Source organism: Tamandua tetradactyla, chromosome 2 (genome assembly GCF_023851605.1).
Source record: "Tamandua tetradactyla isolate mTamTet1 chromosome 2, mTamTet1.pri, whole genome shotgun sequence".
Lineage (NCBI taxonomy): Eukaryota > Metazoa > Chordata > Mammalia > Pilosa > Myrmecophagidae > Tamandua > Tamandua tetradactyla.
Window position 1 is genome coordinate 107,956,184 of NC_135328.1, and position 16,409 is coordinate 107,972,592.

The window sequence follows — 16,409 nt, forward strand, 5'->3', positions numbered from 1 at the left end:
TGAACAACCACACTGGGCATTCATTAACCTAAAATTGATCAAGTTTATGTACATGGGTTGGCCATTGCATTATTTTCTCTGTTACTTAATCTTCAAATTACTATAAAATTCTCCTTTGGTGTATACATTCAGAATAAAGAAAATTAAATTTACCTAATGGATCAAGTGTAATTATCAAGTGTAGAAAAAATGATAGAAAAATAGATATGCTAAAAATTCATTCAAGTATTTGTCAAGCACCTCTTGACTGTCAATGCTATCATAATAAATATGTGTTTATATATACTTGTGTGTATATATCCAGAGAAGATTGAGCCATAAAAGCAAGTCTTACATGAAGCGTCTCCTACTTCTGGATTGTGGTTATATGAACCGAAACAATTCCTTTGTTATTTAAATTTAAAAATCTATATAACTGCCAATTGTTCACTCTAGACACCCTTTTTCCTGGACGTTACTGTGATACTTTTTCTTATATGTTGACTCACATTCTCTATAGTGAATATTGCTATATTTCATTAACACCATATGTTACCTTAGACATGTAGTGATGTAATTGCTTCCATTTGCATGTTTGTTATTTTCTGGTCAAGTTTATTTAATGCCGTGCTCTGATCACCATTGCCTTCTTTTTGGCAGTGGGCATTTCCTTTATTATCAGTGCTATGTAAATGCAGTGTCATCTATTTTATTTTGATTTTTATTTGTTTTAATTTTTATACAGTGGTATTCTTGGACCTTTACTCAAAGTTTTTACAAAATGCCCTAGTTGGTACTTTTAGGTTCTAACTTACTACCATTAAGTGGAGATTGCAAGTATGTATACAGGCATACATGTATAAGTTTATTTTCACTCTGTAGTCAATTCATATGATAGTATAATTGAAGCATTCTGGTAGATTCCTGTTGACTCCTTTATTTCTCTCCCATTGAGTAAAAAATTCTACAGTTTTAGCTTCATAGTATAAGGATTGTCTGTCAATCGAAATAGAAGTATCTTATTGGGGAGTAACATTTTGAGATTGTCTCTAGAAAGTAAAATGGAATCTTCTGTGGTTACATTTTCATTTGAAGGGATTTAGTATCCTACTACTCTTTTCTTTATTCCTGAGAAACAGTCCTATCTTTGTAAGTGCTTGGAAGGACAAATAATGCTCAATTTAATATGAAGGTTTCCAGATCTAACCATTTTTGATCTACAGAAATAGAAATTTCATATGATACAAGTTTATGTTTCTTGTAAAGTTAGGAAACATATACTGCTTTGCTATGTATCTGAATTTAAAATATTTTTATAATGAGGTATGAGATCATTCTCATTTTAAGAGTTTGTTGTCCAACATTTAAGAGTTTGTGTTTTTGCCACTTTTTAACATATTATACGATCCTATTTTAATTTTTCTATAATACTATTTCTCCATAATATGTAACATTTCAACTCAGAGATGATCCCCTTAGGTTTCTACTGGGTTGGAACATCTCTCATTATGACATGGAAAGCTTGCTAGGTTTTATTTCTTTTCTCGTCAAACATAAAAAGTTATCATTTTTTACTATCTGTATATTAAATGATAAGTTTCTTGTTTATTATTTTTAGTATTTTTTTTACTGAGTATATATGAAACAATTCAAAACAATTTTGTTTCTTAATTATAGGTCTCAATTTATTAATGATGCTTATCAGGAAGTACTGGATATACTGCTGCCATTAAATCTTGAGGTGGTTGTTGAGCGAAATTTATCTTGGGAATGGTACCAGGAGGTTCCTTGTTTTAATGTAAATGCTCAGCTAAAGCCCATGGAGGTAACTTTTTGGACGCTTATTGGTTTCTGTGTTTTGTTGGCTGAAAAACATTACTTGGGGACCCAGGGCATTTTAGGGGGAGAAGTTGTATATTCATCACCTTGATCAGAATTTAGAATTAGCAGCTCAGCTCTATTACCCTAAATTCATTAAATGTTCTCCATTAATTCATTCATTCAACAAATATTTAAATGCCTACTATGTGCTAGCCCTGTGTTAGATATTAGAGATAGAATAGCAAAGCTATGATATAGTCCTTAGATTCATGGAGCTTACCAGTCTAACACAAGGACTGGCAGTGATAGTGGTGGAGGAGCCATGCATGGTAGACAGTATACAGGTAAACAGACACATAATTAAAATAGTTATAAATTATAGTAAATTATATGAAAGAAAAAAGTTACTGTGACATAGCATAAGGATTGAGGTGGTGAATCAGTATTAAGTTCATCACCAGGAAATTCAGGAGTCAAAGTTTAACCTGAGACCTAAAGTAGGATGAAAAAGTTGGAGGCATGGATTAATTCAGGGCAAAGCTTAAGTAGCAGGTACTGAATGTACAGCAATCCTGCAGTAGGAAAGAGCTTGGCAGAACTCAAGGAAGGCTAAAGGTTGAGTGGCATGAAAAGATATTAGAGAGCTAGATCATGTAGGTCTTTTCAGACGATGAGAGTATCGAGCTTGGAATTTATTTTAAATCCAGCGGAAAGACACTGAAGGGATTTTAGCAAGGGACTGAGGAGATCCTGTTCCAGTGTTATAAGCATCACATTGGCTTCTGTTTGGAGATAGGATTGGAGGGCCAAGGGTAGAAGTAAGATTGCTTAGGAAAGCATTTCATAAGTTTAGAGAAGAAGTAGTGAAAAGAATAGGGTCATGGCCAAGAGATAGGGAGAAGTAGGCAGATTTAAGATATAATTCGGAAACATAAATAGGATATGCTACTGGATTGGAAAGGTAAAGAAAGGAAACAAAGATACCTTTGGCTCGAGTGGCTATGTGAATGTTAATTACTAAGATGCAGAAGGCCTAAAGAGAAGGAGATTTTCAAGGTTGGGAAATCATGCATTCAGTCATGTTAAGTTTAAAATGTGTATTGCATGATGACATCAGTAGTCAGTGGGCTATATTAGTACAGAACTCAGTGCAGAGGCCTAGGCTAGAAATATTAATTTGGAAGTCACCATTGTATAGATGGTATTTAAAACCATGAGAATATATGAAATAACTTAGAAAGAGAGTATATATAGGGAGCAGAAGGTCCTAGAAAATGGAGATGTTGAAGATGAATATTGCAAATGGGTCAGCACGTTAGCCATAGCTTTATCTCCCTGCTTGATAGTGCTTCGTGGATATCTAAAGATTCTGTCTGCAGGTTCATATTTTTCTCTCTTGACTAGATTGGAGTCAAAACCATATCATGTGCTTTTCTACAGTGACAGCAACATATGCTATGGGAGGTTTCTTTAATAAACTTATATAATTAACAAATCCTCTTTCTTTCCCCTTGCCCTTGGTTTTCCTATTTCTCTATAAAAATTATTGTATTAGAAAAGGGAAAACTATCCTTTGGGAGATTTAAACTTTTACTTCAAAAGTATATTGAAAATTAAAAACATGATTGTGTTAATTTAAAATCTTATAAGTTCTAGTTTGTAGGAAAATATGGATTCCTTAACATAATAGGAGTGGATATAGAGTGTAACTCCTTCATTTTCTTCATGAGTATTTTAACTGCTTGAAGTATTTATCAGATAAATAGTTGAACTCTCTTCGTATTGGTAAGATAACAGAAACCTGTAAAACACAAGTAGAATGAATTGGGTTCACATGAACTTAAATGTAAAACATGAGATTAGTGTATCACCTTTGAAATCAGAGGAAGTGTAGTATAAATAAAACTTAATTTTTGTGGGATTAAAATTATCCACTTGGGTTTATGACAGCTAGAAATATAAGTAAATTGGAAAAAAAAATGTTTTGACAAATTTAAATGTGAGCCAAAAGTGAGTTAAAAATAAAACAAAACCTGTCTTAAACACAGCAAAAATTCATAGGTCTTTTTTATACAGTTGCTCTCAACACAGGTCTTATGCTGCTGATTTTAGACTAAGTTAACAGCATGGGGTTTGGAGTTAGCTCTTTGAGTTATTTCATAAGTATATGTGGATTTAAGCATGCTATTTAACCATATAAGCCTCAGCTTTTGTGAAGTTCAAATAAAATTGTGTATAAACATATTGTGAACTGTTTTTCAATATATAAATGTAATGTATTATTTTTACTGATCTAAATTTTTAAATTGGTTTATTAAACAAATAATTACAAAGTAGTTAGGTGACTACTTAAAGATGAACATTTATTTTAAAGGTTTAAAATTACTAGATGAAAAAAATTACTGGATGAGTTGGAACATTCATAGCAAAAGAGTTTATTATTTGTAAATTGGTTTTAGCATCTAATTAAGTTCTGTAATTCACAAGGTACGGAAAATCATATATCATTTAGAAAATTGAATAATATTCTAAATGTTAGTAGAAACAGTTAGTAGAAATCTTTATTGCATTAAAAACCAGTTTTGGAGAAGTGTAACAATCTTTCTTTCCTCATATATATATATTTTTTCATTTTCTTCATGAGTATTTTAACTGCTTGAAGTATCAATGTTAAAATAAGCACATCTTATTTTTTTTAACAGTTTATTCTCAGTCAAGAAGATATGACAACTATTTTTAAAACATTGTATGGCAATATATGGTATGAAGAAGGTGATAGTGCCTCACCTGCTGTAATAAAAGACCAGTCTAGTGTTGCTAGTGGAGCTACTAATGCTTCACACCATTTAGGAGGTATGTACTTAACCTTAAATTAGGCCTGTCTCCTCTCCCTCTCTCCCTCTCTCCCTTCCTTCCTTTTTATAGTCCTCTCCCTCTCTCTCTTCTTTCCTTTTTAAAGTTTGGGTAAACAGGATTTATAAATCATTTTCTAGTCAACTGATCTCATTCAGGTGCCCCTAAATTGTCTGTTAATAGTTATCCTGTTCACTTTTTTCTTTGAAATTCTTAGTCCTATTGTAACAAAATTCCTTAGTATTTATTCTTATCTCTCCATCTTCTTCATAGGTTCTTGTTTTCAGTTTTTCTCTTCCTTCCCTCATTTCCTGCCTTACCCCTAGTGTAACACATATTCCAGATGGAACATTTTCTATTGATACTAGAGGTATGAAAATACTAGAGATATTAAGAAAGCATGGTCATTAGTGGGTGATGGATTTCAACAAATATCTGGCAGATGGATGGGAAAGAACAGAAGAGAACCATAACTAAAAAGAGACTGCATCCAAAGTTGGATGCAACCTGTGATGTGTGCAACATGGCTGAGCTCCAAGTTCAGCACCAGCATATTCAGAGAATTGGAGGAATTTGAGCTGCTAAGATGATTTTGCCTCACAAAAATAAAGTTCTCCTCATTCTGACATTTCTGGGGAGAATCCCATCCTCATAGTTGGCTTACAACCTACCTACCTCAATGTGAAATCTACTAGCTTATACACCCAACCTTGCAAAGCCCTGAGATATTATGCTTTTCCACTGATTGTTTTTCTAACAGAGAAACAATCCTACATTTATAACATTACAGGAAGCCCTATCCTTATTTAGTTAGAATAATCAACCCAATCCTTTATTCTTAAATATGAATGATCAATCAAAATACCAGATATGGAAAAATTCACAAGAGACTAAGCATAAAAGAACCCAAGATAAACAGAATAGTGTTTTCTGAAGGTAAGCGAGACAGTTTGGAGAACAGAAGAGAATGTAAACAAACATAAACTCCAGTTTATTTCCTTAGAAAATTTTGAGAAGATTATATCAGAATGGGACCCTATCTACCAACACCCACAAAAAAGATTCAAGAATAGGAAAGAGTTCGTGGCAATCACAAATATAACTGCTGAAGTTTAAAAACAATAAAACACCAAGGGTAGAGTTAGATTAGAATGTAAGTACTAAGTTGGAATTTATGGTTAAATAAATAATTCATGAGCTGGAAAAAAATACACAGAGAAGGGAAATGCGGTGAATGATTGATAGTGGTACAAGTCAAAAAGGTCCAGTTGCAGAACAATAAGTATTTTGGGGGAAAGACCCAAGAAAATAGAAGAAATAATTCAGAGAAATAATGAAGTGCTCCCCCCAAAGCTAAGTAAATGTTGGAACAAGCTCTTACAGGTGTAAAAAAATCTTCTGAATTCTAAGGAGGTTGAATGTTGACTAAGATTCCCTATGCAAACACATTTTCATAAAATTATAGAATATGAGGAGTAAGATTTTAAAAGTTTCAGAGAAAGAAAAACAAACAGGTGCCTGGTTTTTTTAGAGACCTTGAAAAAGAGATTGGAATCAGATTTATCAACAAAACTGGATGGCTGGATGATAAAAGACAATGGAGCAATACATTCAGAATTCTAAGAACAAAGATTTTGAACAAAGCCCATTATCATTCAAATGTGAAAATAAGATCTCAGATTTCAATGGCTGAATGTTTACTTACCTCATTCCTATTCCTAAAAAATTAGTTTGAAAATAATTCCAGTAAAACAAGGAATCCAGGAAAGAGGAAAGCATAGGACCCAAAAACAGTGGACTTACCTAGGGTTACCTGTATTTCTGGACTAGAAAAATCCTTGGTCTTCCATAAAAATGAATTCAGAATGCCTTCAGATAGACCAATGTATTGAAGAATAGAATGAATTCCATATAATATATAGACTGAGGAAATAATTGCATTATTTCAGTGATGTGGGGAAGAAGATATATTCTTTCTTCTTAAGCAAAAGATCTTTGTGTTGTGCAGAGGTGAGTGAAGTAGACGAAGTCTTGCATGGTTTTATTTTACTTTATTTTTTACATGGGCAGGCACCGGGAATTGAACGCAGGTCTCTGACATGGCAGGAGAGAACTCTGCCTGCTGAGCCACAGTGGCCCTCCCATAATTGTGCATTGTTTGAGTCATTGTTAGAATGTGAGGAAAATGTAATTTTTTCTTTTATTGAATGATGCACTAGTTGTGCTGTTGTAGCAGTAGGGAAAGTATTATAACTATTAGTCTCTTCAATGAAAAATATTTATATAGCCATAGTTAAACAAAATATGGTAGTATGACTATGTAAATAAACTTTTAAGTGATATTAACTATGGTAATATAGAAGTATATGTAACTAACCGAAGATGGCAATGGGATAGGTGGAGGAAATGCTAAGGGCATTAGTATTTTCAGCTTAAATAGTGGGAGCCAGAAGATAATGTGTGAAATTGATGGAACAAGAAATAAAGGTTTACATTTATTATTATTTCAATAATTTTCTTTAGAAATTTTCAGTGCACCAAAGTAGAGTGCACCCATCACTGACCTTAAACAGTAGGTGACATATGGCTTCTTTTGTTATTGTTATAATTCTCCTCATCTTACCCCAAACCTACCAGATTATTTTAAAGCAAATCTTAGATATGACATCATGAATTGCTATTTATCTATGAGCAATGAAGACTTTATTTTTTAGCAGTTAGCATTACTTTCTTAAAATTATGGTGTATTCAGTTACAACTCTGATTTCTCTGATTATTGCAAAAAATGTCTTTACAAGTTTTTGTTGCTTTTTAGAAATAAAGATAATAATCACAAATTATGATGGAGACCTAAGCCAGGGGTTACTGAGTTCAACATTTGAATTTTCTAATCCTTTTTGTTTTATTGAATAACATTTTACTGTACCCATTAAATTCATACTGTTAAATTTGTTTCAAAGTTTTAATAAGCTAACTTTAATACTTTATTTTTTTTACTCAATAACTTTAATTTTTCTAAGGAACAACTGTAGTGACAGCTGCTGTGGTAGAAGTATATTCACGTAACTCTCAAGTTAAGACAACATTAAATATGAGTTTCAGAACTGACTACCTCACCATGGTATTATATAGTCCAGGCCCGGAACAGGTAAGTCATAGAGGAAAGAAAATATATTTTCACTTCTTGAAAATTATGTAAGTAAATATTTATTAAAATAGCAGTTGCTTATATTTCATGTATCATTTGAAGTATCTATTCCAATGAAAAAATGATTGTCCCTTTCACTTTAATAAAATAACTTTAAGCATTTCTGTCTTTAAATGCTATCCTTCATATAGCCAGTGATGTCACAAATAATTTTTAAAATTATTATTTGTTTTTAACCTTTCATTAAAGAACCCTTTGAAAATAGAGACTTTTAATGTTTCATATAATATAAGCAGAGATAATAATTTGTAGTAACTCATATCTTAAAATATTCAAAATCTGTGTTCTTATGTAATTTTGTATTCATTTCCTTTTCTACAGACTTCTTTTATAGATGTTCGGGATCCTTCTCTGAAACTTGCTGAATTTAAATTGGAGAATATTATAAGTACTTTAAAAATGTATACAGATGATTCGGCATTTTCTTCCTTCTCATTAAAAAACTGTATTCTAGATGACAAAAGGCCTCATATCAAGAAGGCAACTCCTAGGCATGTATTGTAGTAGTTTTCTGAGTTTTCACTTGAGATATTGTTGATTTCTTTTACAAAACTTACCCCAAGTTTGCATCTTCATTTTCTGGGCACATCCTACTTTCTTCAGAGCTTTAATTCAAATGAGTCATAGTACTTAGTAAACATTTTTAATGACATGGTTTACTAAAGTGCTACTCTTGCTGTATGGTTGAAGATTGGCTAAAGAAATAGAAATAATAGGTGCATTTAAAGTAGGGGGAACGTATTTCAAATTAATCTACATTCGCTGATATAAATTGTTATTGTTAACCCATGCAAATTGTAATGCAAAGTGCATGAAAAATTGAAAAGATAAAATATGCTGAATGGGAAAATTCTAATAATATTTTAAGTGCCACTTCTAAATTTTTTAAACATTGTACTCTCAAAGTTTTTAAGTCCATTATTTGGACTATTTTGTGGATCTTTCCCGGAGATATAACTTGGAAATAATGATTTGCTGTCTATGATTTGTATTGATATGTTTGTTTGGTTATTTCTAAGGCATTCATATTCAGTAATTGTTATTTTATCTTTCAGAATGATAGGACTGACAGTTGGGTTTGACAAAAAGGACATGATGGATGTAAGATACAGGCGAGTCAGAGATGGCTGGGTGACTGACTCAGTCTTTCAAGAAATGTATATTTGTGCAAGTGTCGAATTTCTGATGACAGTTGCAAATGTCTTTCTTGAGGCCTATACCACAGGCAGTGCTGTAGAAAGTAGTGTTCAGCCATGGCCTTCTAAGGAAGAAGGTTAGTTATTGGCTTAAATACTTAATGTCTATTATCGCTGTACTGTAATATAACACTTTGATTAGCCTTTCAAATGATTTGAGTAAATGCATTAATAAATTAAAATCTTTAGTTTTTAAAGGTAATAGAAAAACCTAAATGTGTCTACTGGGAGAATGTACAGTTTGCATTTCTTTTTAAGTGTGAATGTCAGGTTAAAAAATTTTGAGACCTTCATTAGAAAAGTATACTTTTTTGCAGGCAGTAATTTGAGATAAATTGTTGGAAGAAGAAAATAGCAGGGAGAACAATGACTCGACCCTTCCTTTTCATAATTAAAAAAAGTATTTTAATTTATAGTATTCATTTATTTTTTTCACTATATTTATTTCTTTTTTAGCATGGTTTTTCTATTATCTTTTTATGTATTTCATTTATTGTGATATAGTAGAAAGACTTGAGAGTTGGAAACTGTGTTAGATTTCCTGCTCTACCATTAAATAGTGGCGATTTTTTCCCACATTTTTAATGTTCTTATGGCTATAGCTTCTTCACATCTTAACTAAGGCATTACAGTAGATTCCTTTGGGATCCAAGATTTTATGTTACTTTTTACTCAGAATGAAAATATGTTCTATAAATAAATAATATGAGTAACAAATATGTATAAATATTTAAAAACCCTAATCAATTATTTCTATTTTAGTACCTGTACAGGAATCAGGGAAGTGGGAAATTAATATTATTATTAAAAATCCTGAATTTGTATTTGTGGCTGACATGACAAGAAATGATGCCCCTGCCTTAGTCATTACAACACAGTGTGAAATTTGTTGGAAAGGTGACCTTGAAAATAACACAATGACTGCTGCAGTTAAAGATCTCCAAATGAGAGCATGCCCATTTCTTCCAGTCAAGAGAAAAGACAACATCACTACTGTGAGTTTACTCTTTAATTCTCTGCTTAAGTGTAGATTTATTTTGGATTTAGTATCCACCACTTTAGGAAATAAAAACTACTTGCATACTTTCTAACCTTCCTCTGTAAAATGTCTTTTTTATTTTGAAAGCCTTATCTAGATTATTATTATACCAATCCTGGAATTTTTCATCCTTCCAGTTGCTTTTCATTATTTTCTGTATTATATGTATTTGTTGGAGTATTCTCACTAAGAAATTGCCTTCGTCTTGACACTTCCCCGCTAAGATCGTCCTCTACCTTTCTAGCATGTCAATTCCAAACTGCTCTTTGGCCTTTTAAGACTTTTTATCAAATGCTTACTATGTTATTTCAGTTTAATTTATATTTTTTAATTCTCCCATCTGGTCATTTTTGCTTGCACGTGTTTTAGCTTACTGTGAATTATTTGAACCTATGGACATTTGCTTTATCTCACTTCACACACTTGTATTTTATGCTCAAATCTGTAGGCCTTCCTCCTCTTCATAACTTTTCTTATAATTTATTTCTTCAGAGATATCTTTTTAACTTAATTCTCTGACTCCAGCACTCTTAAAAATACTTGAAAAACAACAACAAGAACAACAAAAAAGCTTTTAGGCTTCCAAAGCAGTAATAAATGTATAAATGTTATAAATATTACCAAAATAGAAATATAAGATGTATTTTTGTTTTAAATAAATACATATATATTGATCATGGGATAGCCTAGAACTTGCTATCATTTGCAAGACTGGTGGCTCACCATTACATCTTTTTCAAGCCCTTAAAAAGGAGAAAAGAAAGAAACTAGGAAAAGGACATATCATTTCTCTTTTAGGTTATGATTTGAAAATTTTACATGCTACTTCTTTTCACATCATTTTTGGCTTGAACAAAGCTGGACAGCCATACTTAACTGCAGTAGACATGGGAGTGTGTGGTCTTTTTTCTGAGTTGCCATGTGCCCAGATAAAACTTCTACTACTGTAAAAGAAAAGCAGAGCAGATATTAGGTGACAATTAGAGGTCCCTTCCACAGTCCCCCCACAAAGGTTTCTTCTGTTGTCCATACAAATTATTCCCAAGTCTTTCTTCTCACCCATAGAATGTACTCACCTCCCCAAGAAATAGAACCTCAGCTCATAGTCCAGTATCTTTGGGTGATAGATTTCTTAGCAGCAGGAAAAGGATGCACCAATAATTAAAATGATATAAATGGCAAGGGTGGGAGTAAGAAGAAGAGAAAAATGATAGCAGGCACACAATGATCATCGTGGGAGTGGTTGGAGACAATAAAAATAGGATTAGAGGAAAATAATTCCAGCCATTCTGAAAAGTTAAGTTGTATGCACTGTATTATGGCCATTGACTGTAATGTAGCTTTGGTAGCACATGTTTACTGTTAAGAATTAGCTGCATTTTCAATCCTAAGTAACTTAATTTGACTTGGAAATATAAAATTTTGTAAGGATCAAAGCTTTCACATTTATTTTGAGAGGGTTTAAATAAAACATTTAATTTTAATTGTATCAAATGCCAATTGAAAATTTTCACATTATAGAAAAGCTTTCACATGTGTTTATAATAATATCTAGGCTTTTGTTTTGTTTTTGGCTTCCTAAAGATGAAGAGACAGCACAAATTTTATGTTGAGAATCTAGGGTTATTTTTAATTGTAATATAGTCATAATTTCCTATTAAAATTTTGACAGATAGCATACTGAATTTTTAAGTCATGCATCAACTGGTCTTGCTAATTTATTAGAATAATAGTAGGTTTTATAGATTTTACCTGATTTCTTTGAGAGGAAAGATGGATTGGATCTTTTTTTTCCCCCTTCAGATTTATTTTTCTTTGTATAGCAGAATTCTAAGATGGCCCCCAAATTTTCTACCCTGTGGTATTTGAGTCCCGTATAACCCCCTTCCTAGAGTGTAATGCAGGACCAGTGGCTGTGATTAGGTTTCTGATCATTAACTTTGAGATAACAAAAGGGAGATTATCGGGTAGGTCTTGAAGGAGCAAACTGCCATGTTGTGAGAGGATCATGTGTAAAGAACCTAATAGTACTCTCTAGGAGTTAAAGGCAGCCTCTGGCTGACAGCAAGAAAATGGGGATCTCAATGTTATGGCTTCAAGGAAATGAATTCTGCAGATACCTTGAAGAAGCTTGGAGCAGCTCTTTTTCCTGTATGTGAGGATACAACCAACAGGAATGCTGATTTCTGCAGTATTCCTGACCTATGAAAACTGGAAGATAATAACCTTGTGCTGTTTTAAGCTGCTGAGTTTATGGTAATTTGTTACACAACAATAGAAAACAAAATCAGATTTTCATACCAGAAATAGGATGCAGTGTAACAAATACCTAAAATGTGGGAGCTACTTTGGAACTGGCCAGTGGGCAGAAACTGGAGTTTTGAGAAGCATAATACAGAAAGCTTGAATTGTGTTGAACAGACTGTTGGTATCGTATCTCTCAGGGTGCTGCCAGTGAGGACTCAGAAGAAGAGTGAAGAACATGTTGCAGCATTGCTTCTAGGGCAGGTCTAGTGATGATGTACTCCTTCATTTGTTTTTTTTATCTGGGAATGTCTTAATCTCCCTCTTGTTTTTTAAAGGAAAACTTTCCAGATAAAAAATTTTTGGTTGACAACTGTTTTCTTTCAACACTTTAAATATTTCATCCACTGTGTACTTGCCTTGATGGTTTCTGATGAGAAACTGGCATTTAATCTTATTGGGTCTCCTTTATACATAGGTAGTTGCTTTTATCTTGCAGCTTTCAGAACCCTCTCCTTTATGAGAGGGCAGTTTAATTATTCTTTGTCTGGGTGTAGTTCTCTGAGTTTATTCTGTTTGAGGTTCATTGCACTTCCTGAATATGCATGTTCCTATTTTCCATTTAATTTGGGAAGTTTTCTGCCATTATTTCTTTGAATATCTGTTCTGCCTCGTTCTTTTTTTCTTCTCCTTCCAGGACTCCCATATTGTACATATGGGTACACGTGATAGTGTTCCACATCTCTCTTAGGCTGTTTGTTTGCTTTTTAAATTCTTTTATCTTTCTGTTCCTCAGTCTGAATGATTTTACTTGTCTTTCTTTCACTGACTCTTTAGTCTGCCAGCTCCAATCTGCTATTCAAATGCTCTGAGGAATTTTTCATTTCAGTTATTATGAACTTCAACTCCAATATTTTTCTTTTTGTTTCCTCTTTGCTCATTCATTGTTTTCCTAATATTAGTTAGTTTCATCTCTATGTTTTCCTTCATCTTCTTGAGCATGTTTAGGATTACTTTTTAAGTCTTTGATATGTCCTTAATTTTTTTTTTCTGGATTTTTATTTTGTTCCTTTAATTGGGCTATCATTTTCTGTTTGTCTTGTAATCTTTTATTACACGCTGTATATTTTAATATTTTAAAGTGTTAACTTTGGGGTTTAGTCCTTGAACTATCTATTCTTTAAATTTGTATTCTGCTAGTGATACGATGTGATTTCCCTGAGTGCAAGATGCTAACAGAAAGAAACAGACCAAAGCAAAAATCACCTTTATAGTCTTTGCTAATTGGCTCTGCTTTAGCTGGTGGTTTCTTTCAAAGCTAGCCCTGCTGTCAAGAAGATCAGCCCAAGGTTAATACAAAATATGGCAGGATCTTCTCTGTCTTATCTGAGCCTTCTTTGGAGCTGTGGAGTCTGCTTCTGTTCCTGGGCCTATAGTAGTTTGCTTTCCTAGGAATTGCCCTCTATTTACAGTTTATAGGAATTTGAATGCCCCTCTATTTCATTTGAAACAGACCTCACACTCTCTTGGGTGATCTACTTTTTGACTTAAGGCAGACAGTACTTCTCCCCCGGCTTCTTTGACCCAATTGTTTGTTACACTGCTTTAGCTGTCAGCAAGCTGCTTCTCTGCTTTCTGGACAAATTCTGGGACAGGGGCCTGTGACAACTTTCCTGGTTGATTCTTTCAGGCAATTGGCACTGGCATACAGACAACCCATTATAAATCTAGGAGTTACTCTGCTCTGTCTGGAGCAAGGCAATGCAAGGTGGCTCCACACTGCACTGATTATGGTTTATAGGAGCAGCTTGCAAGGGCACCATGTACTTTGCCTACCATTTTTCAGGCTGCTTTTTCTCCATTTGGCACTTGCGCAGTTACTTATAACCCTTAAACTGTTTTTCAGAGTTTTGAGGAAAATGGCTCTGCTATTTTTGGCTAGGCGTTCAAAGATTCTGTAGGGGCGGGGGCAGAGAGGATGGCACTCTGGAGAATCTTACATTGTCTTTATCTTTGCCAACTGGAAGTTCTAGGAGAAAATAACCAGAAGTTATTTTGACAAACTGTTTATTTAACCTAGTTAGCTGTTCCTGGGAAAGTCTTCAATAGAAATATTTTAGAAACAATATTAATTTATTAGTGATATTAATGTTGATTTTTCTCTCATAGGTTTTGCAACCCTGTGACTTATTTTATCAGGCTACTCAGATAGGTACAAATCCACAAGTAGTTGATGTATCAATAAAATCCCTGACATTGAAGGTGAGTTAAAATATTGTTTAAATCTGCAGTGCAGTTTTTGCTTTTAATCAGTAAAATCTGGAAACAAGCAAGTATTATAGTAAGCCTTTTCTGATAAATAGGAAAATAAATGGAGCTGTATTTTTCAAACTATATTTATATGACACAATATTTATAAAATTATACTATTAATATTCCTTTTATAATGAATGCCGTCCTATATTTTGCTCTTGGCTTGTGACTCCCTCTGTAGTTAACATGTGACATCCCTGTACTTGGTATAATTGGGCTCACACTTGATCAGTTTAATATCTAGAAGATACCTGTAAATATTTTACCAAATTGAAATTAGTTATTGTAATTAAAATTTTTTTATAGATAGTAAGTTGTATATGCTAGTAGTAATGTTCACTCATTACTAATTCTTTGTGGTCCTTCAGCAGATATATTTAATATATTTTTAAGTATCTTTGAAACTGTTATGTGTAATTTTTTTTACTAGCTTAATATTTTTCCCCTTAGGTTTCACCAGTTATCATAAACACTGTGATTACCATAACTTCAGCACTTTATACAACTAAGGAAAGCATCCCAAAAGAAGCTACTACTTCTACAGCACTTTTATGGGAAAAGAAGGATACAAAGAATTTAAAAATGTGGTTCCTTGAAGAACCAGATGAAGCTGAAAAAATAACTCCCACAACTGAATTGGTACCTAAAGGAGAGACAATAAAAATGAACATTGATTCTATTTTCATAGTTCTTGAGGCTGGAATTGGTCATAGAACAGTACCTATGCTTTTAGCAAAGTCACGTTTTTCAGGGGAAGGAAAAAACTGGAGTTCTCTCATAAATCTCCATTGTCAGCTTGAACTAGAAGTAAGCATGTATATATATAGAGACATATATATAATTTTTTTTCAGTTTGCAACAAATAATGCCACATATGGAATAGTATAGGAATATTATTTATACATTAAAAAAATATGTTGAAAATATGTTAGCTCAAACTTTTTATTGAATGTTTATATATTTTTTAGTTTGAGCATATATATGGTTTAAATTACTAGTTTGATGATTCATTTGATACAGTTGCTTTTATTTGTATATTACTTTTAATTTTAGAATGTATTTCCATGTTAAATTTCTATTTCAATTCACTTTATCATCCTAAATTTGATATATTAAAGACAGTTTTTGATTAGATTTAAAATTATTTTTAAGAGTTCAGTTGAATAGTTTTTTTCTTTAAAAGGATATGAAGTGGAATTCTGAATGGATATATAGTCCTTCTAAAGTAGTAATGTAAAGAATTAAGAGGATATGCCTTAAAAAAGAAAAAGGATACTTATGGACAGCCTTTATACTAAAGTGAGAGTATATACAAAAACTTTAAATTTTTACTGCAGTAATTTAAAAACTGTTTTCTTTCTTTGTTTTTTCTTGGCTGAGATTATTTTGGAGATGTTTGAATTTAACCAAATTTTATTGTGTTACAAAATTTATCTACATAGAATCATCCCCAGGGATATTTTGATTCAACTTACTGAGTTTACATATATTGGAAAGTAATCAGATATTCTACCTTATAATAGTAAATATGAAAATTTAGATGCTTCTATAATATTTTAGTGTTATAAACTATGTACTAATATAGGTTTAACTGATTATGACTAGATTTTAATTTTTCAAATTTTAATTAGAAGTAGTCATCTATTGTTATTCATAATAATTATGTGCTATAAATTACCAGGAAGATTGAATTTGAAAATAATGACCCATTTACTCTAAGGGGAAATATAGAGTTATGTTCCTTCAAGACTCTGAT

General features: G+C 32.5%; 1 protein-coding gene across 3 annotated transcripts in view; it reads left to right on the forward strand.

Annotated features, from left to right (window-relative positions):
• The window catches only part of VPS13A (vacuolar protein sorting 13 homolog A), a 342,631-nt gene that overhangs the window by 199,906 nt on the left and 126,316 nt on the right, over positions 1 to 16,409 (forward strand). For all 3 annotated transcript variants that reach the window (XR_013170504.1, XM_077148468.1, XM_077148469.1), the window contains exons 34-41: positions 1,657 to 1,804; positions 4,503 to 4,653; positions 7,674 to 7,801; positions 8,183 to 8,352; positions 8,917 to 9,134; positions 9,820 to 10,052; positions 14,510 to 14,602; positions 15,104 to 15,460. Coding sequence is in view for 2 of the 3 variants with exons in the window: in XM_077148468.1 (XP_077004583.1) it covers positions 1,657 to 1,804; positions 4,503 to 4,653; positions 7,674 to 7,801; positions 8,183 to 8,352; positions 8,917 to 9,134; positions 9,820 to 10,052; positions 14,510 to 14,602; positions 15,104 to 15,460 (1,498 nt within the window). In the remaining variant the exon portion in view is untranslated. The remainder of the gene's footprint in view (positions 1 to 1,656; positions 1,805 to 4,502; positions 4,654 to 7,673; positions 7,802 to 8,182; positions 8,353 to 8,916; positions 9,135 to 9,819; positions 10,053 to 14,509; positions 14,603 to 15,103; positions 15,461 to 16,409) is intronic.